Raw genomic sequence first — 4,107 nt, 5'->3', positions numbered from 1 at the left:
ATAAGCAATCGTTACTACGATACTTTAAAGTAAGATAACAACATAGCACATCGCTACACATTTGGCCTCTTCGTCCTCATTAGTACCATTACTATGGTACTTTTGAGATCGCACAAAGAAACTGTACATACATTTTAAACTTCAATATCAAACTTTCGAGCTTTTAAGCTTTAAATATCAAGATTTTAATATGTACGTACACATTTGTAACATTTGTAACATTATGTACGTACACATTTGTAACATTTGTAAAATGTGTACGTACATATTAAAATCTTGATATTTAAAGCTTAAAAGCTCGAAAGTTTGATATTGAAGTTCTGAACAAATGTGTTCAGATTTTGTGCAAACTCAAAAGTACGATAGTAATGGTTTAATGAGGACGAAGAGGCTCTGTTACGAGATGTTCGTGCGACACATCAGCTGTTGACTCGCGTTAAATTATACATGTTGCTATCTTATTTGACACGGAAAGCATGTATGTAATACTGGTCGAGACGTCTATGACTTTTATTTGACATAAGAACTAGGCGTCAAAAAATTTCGCTCCAAAAAGATATTGTGTTTACTAGTCAGACAGATTCTTAAGGGCATAAATTAAAAATAATGACCTACAAATCACCCATTCTTCCTGCTGGTCGAAATACTAAAATGGGAGTTACATAATTGGTCAAACACAATGGAGATGGAAAACTCGATAAGATGAATTGGCGAGTCACTAGAGATTTTCTGGATAGAGATGATGTGCTGTCAAACTCGCTATTGTTTTAGCTTTAAGGAAGTGACCTCATGAAATCTTTAATAGTACGCAACGTAGTGATCGATGCAGAAGCGAAAAATTGGCCGTAATCTTAGCATGTGTATTTGCTTTGAAGTTGTCAACCAGTCGAAGTTGAAGGTATCGTTACTTCTCTACCACGAAGCTCTTTAAGCTTCCGAATCACATAACTCCCATAGGCATCCTTGAGATGTCTTTTTGCGCCCTGGCTCAGTACTTCATCGCTAAGCTTATTACCATTCTTAACCCACTTCCGATACACTACGTCGGGCATGTCATCGGTGTGCCACTTTACATCAGCAACTTTCGCCACATCTCCAAACATAAAAAGTCTAACGAGTTCATGGATGTCAAATTGTTTGAAACCAAGAATACCGGCCAGGTCAGCAGACGAAATTGATTTTCCAAGTTCAGCGTCTATCTCGAGGGCTACGTTGATGTAACGAAATAATTGGATGTGTTTTGACGCAAAATCTGGAAACATTAAGAAACGAGCATGGATCTCCAGGTAAACATCTTCTAGACTTTTCTTCTGGTGGGCCCAACGCCAATTCAATTGTGCCTCCTCGATAAGAGAATACATTGAATCTGATAGATGTTTCACGCTCGATACCTTGGAATATTGTTTGAATAGATGCAGCAAATACATATACTGACTGTCACGATCTCGAGCTTCTGCTATTGACACTTCCAGTATGGTAAAATAGAAATTCTCATCTCGAGACGTAATAGGATGAAGTTTGTTGCAGTATCGAAGCCACTGTAGGTAATTTTCTTCCCCGGGAGCTGCTTTTAACCTTTTGTAAACAACTTGAATGGGAATTTTCTGAGCGATAAGATCCTTATTCATTGCCTCCCGTTTCATAATGTTCATCATTGCTCCTTTAAACCTACCCCAATTAAAATCGTCACAATGTTCAAGTAACGACCGCAATAAGTTCGTGTTAGGTGAAATCAGGTCGTAATTTTCATAGATGATATTCATTCTCACGACAAAACTATCTTCAATTCCTTCACTAATTTCCCATATTATCATCCAGATCCGAAGCCACTCTTCAATTAGAGACCTGTCAAATGTGCGAAAATCTTGATGTATCATGTCGTATATACCGCGAGGTGTGGAACCTAGACTTGGCCGCAGTGTGTTATCCTCCCTTCGGATGGATGCGGACTTAAGGATCAAGCGTGCGAGTATTCGACGTGCATAATCTGCCTTCAGAGGCTCCCGTGTCCATGGAATGACTATTTCCGCTAATTTTTGACTTGAAATTCTTGAGTTCAAAAATTTAAAAACTCTATCTTCTATTTTAGGTATAGACTCCCATTTTTGATCCATCGTCGATAGATGATTCTTCAAACTCTGAAGAGCAAGAAAGACTTCTGACTCTGACGATTTTTCCGTGAGATGCGACAGATGACCTTCTAAAAACCTCTCTTCATTGATATCCTCGACATTTGCGCTCGTGCTCAGAGATGAATGAATCACGCTATTGTTGGCAGTGAAGATGGTAGAATCGTTGGTTGAATCAATATTCGTACCGAATTGATCAGAGTCGTTGACTAGCTTCGCATCCACGGTGAGAGCAATGTGAGCGCAAACGTCTACTGCTAAAAGACAGACGAACGTGTAAACTCGCATGGGTAGTTCCTTGGTCACCTGCTGGTCTTGCGCACTTTAAGCAAAATTGCTGAATACTTGGTTCTCACGAACTCATCTGAAGTTTTCTTCTCTGGTACGTACCACATATGCACAAGCTGTCAAATATTTCTTGAAGATGTCTCAAACGGAAGCAGACCCTCAAACGCTGAGTGCAGTCTCCGGTATATTCATATCAAGATAAGACATCCTGAGTAAAAAGGACGCATTCCGACCAGAAGTACAAAGAGGCATGCACAGACTTCTATAAATTTTCACCAACACAAGCAGTTTCATAAAATTTATATTGAAAGAATGTCAATTTGCTCTTTATATCCAATGCTTTGTATATGACTATCTTTATTAAGTCTAATGGCCTCGTAACATAACATTTTGGTGAGCCCGTTCTTTTCTTCTCGACAAATTTTCAAGTTTAAGTTGGAAGAGCAGAAACGCACAGATGGGTCCTTACTTGCGTACGGCGCACGCCATGCCCCATCTTCTCTTATACTTTTTGTATGTGCATGATCTTCAGCTCATTAAGATGTCGCAACCTCGCAACCTATCGAAGTTACACGCGCGGTAATCAATAAATATTCCATTTATCAGATGCGACAAATCTAGCAGATCCTCTCGGCGGCAAGGGTTGCAAAGGAGGATCTCTAAATATTTTCAAACAGACTAACAGCTGCACAATTCCCTCTGGCTTTTTCTTAGCTTTGAACGGATCACAACTACCTCTCTATTCTATTTAGTTTTGACGCCTTTGTGGGGTATCGTCAATGTCTTCTTTAGACATTAACTGGAAAACTAGCAAGCTCGAAATTGATTCCTGAAAGAACTAATCTATTACAACCTTAAACTTAGCCTCCAAATGCATTCTTTACCTCTAACTCTCAGCAAATTCAATCTCCATTCCACCAACGCAATTACACCTTTCAGTTTTGACCTAACTTTTCGGCCAATTCAAGTACTCGTCATAGTGTCAGCCTTTTTGCGATGATGTCGTGATTCTTTGCGATTAGATTTGCATATTGGTTGCCTTTGCTTCACATATACATAAGACTTATGCAAGACTCAATTTTCGGGGAAAAATCACAGAGGGAAACTAATACAAGGAGCTCGTTCATCACAATCTAGTTACAGGGAGAGAAGAAAGAAAACGATGATACAGAGCAGTACTATCCCATTGAACATGGTCCCTTTAGCTCTACTCTGGAAATATAAAGGCTTTCTTCTCCTTGAGGAACTGATTCCATTGCCTTTCCTATCCAAGCTCTTGTCCTTGATAATTAAAGAAAGTTGTATCGATTACTGTAGTAAAGAATATTGTATCCTTTTTAGGTTTTGGGAACTTTGTGCTGTACTTGAAAATCTGTACTGTACTTGAAAAAAAGTTGTACAGTACAGTAGTTATACAGTACATGAAATCCTGGATTCTTTACAGAAACAGGAGGGGGCTCAAACAAATTGTACGTAATGTTTGAGCCCATCATACACTGCATGTGTGCCATCCATCACACATACAGTGTACGATCACACAAGATGGTGTGATAACACAATGGTGTAGGTCACATGGGATTGTGTGAGTTGGTATGGCCGCACTTGAACAACAGGCTGGACTGTCAATAGTTTTGCATATGATAACGTTTTGTTATTTAATCAGGAAGACCTATAGATTTAGATATAGGCG

The 4,107-nt window shown here is 39.1% G+C and overlaps 1 protein-coding gene across 1 annotated transcript; it reads right to left on the bottom strand.

Annotated features, from left to right (window-relative positions):
• Window positions 1-878: 878 nt before the first annotated feature.
• PHALS_06211 (uncharacterized protein) lies at window positions 879-2,417 on the bottom strand (the record flags this gene model as incomplete). The annotated part of the gene is made up of 1 exon (XM_024719459.1): window positions 879-2,417. The coding sequence occupies one exon, from the start codon at window positions 2,415-2,417 to the stop codon at window positions 879-881; it is 1,539 nt and encodes a 512-aa protein (XP_024584755.1).
• Window positions 2,418-4,107: the final 1,690 nt, after the last annotated feature.

Source organism: Plasmopara halstedii (assembly GCF_900000015.1).
Source record: "Plasmopara halstedii genome assembly, contig: Scaffold_2956, whole genome shotgun sequence".
In the NCBI taxonomy this organism is placed as follows: domain Eukaryota; phylum Oomycota; class Peronosporomycetes; order Peronosporales; family Peronosporaceae; genus Plasmopara; species Plasmopara halstedii.
This window is presented reverse-complemented; position numbering and strand designations above follow the sequence as displayed.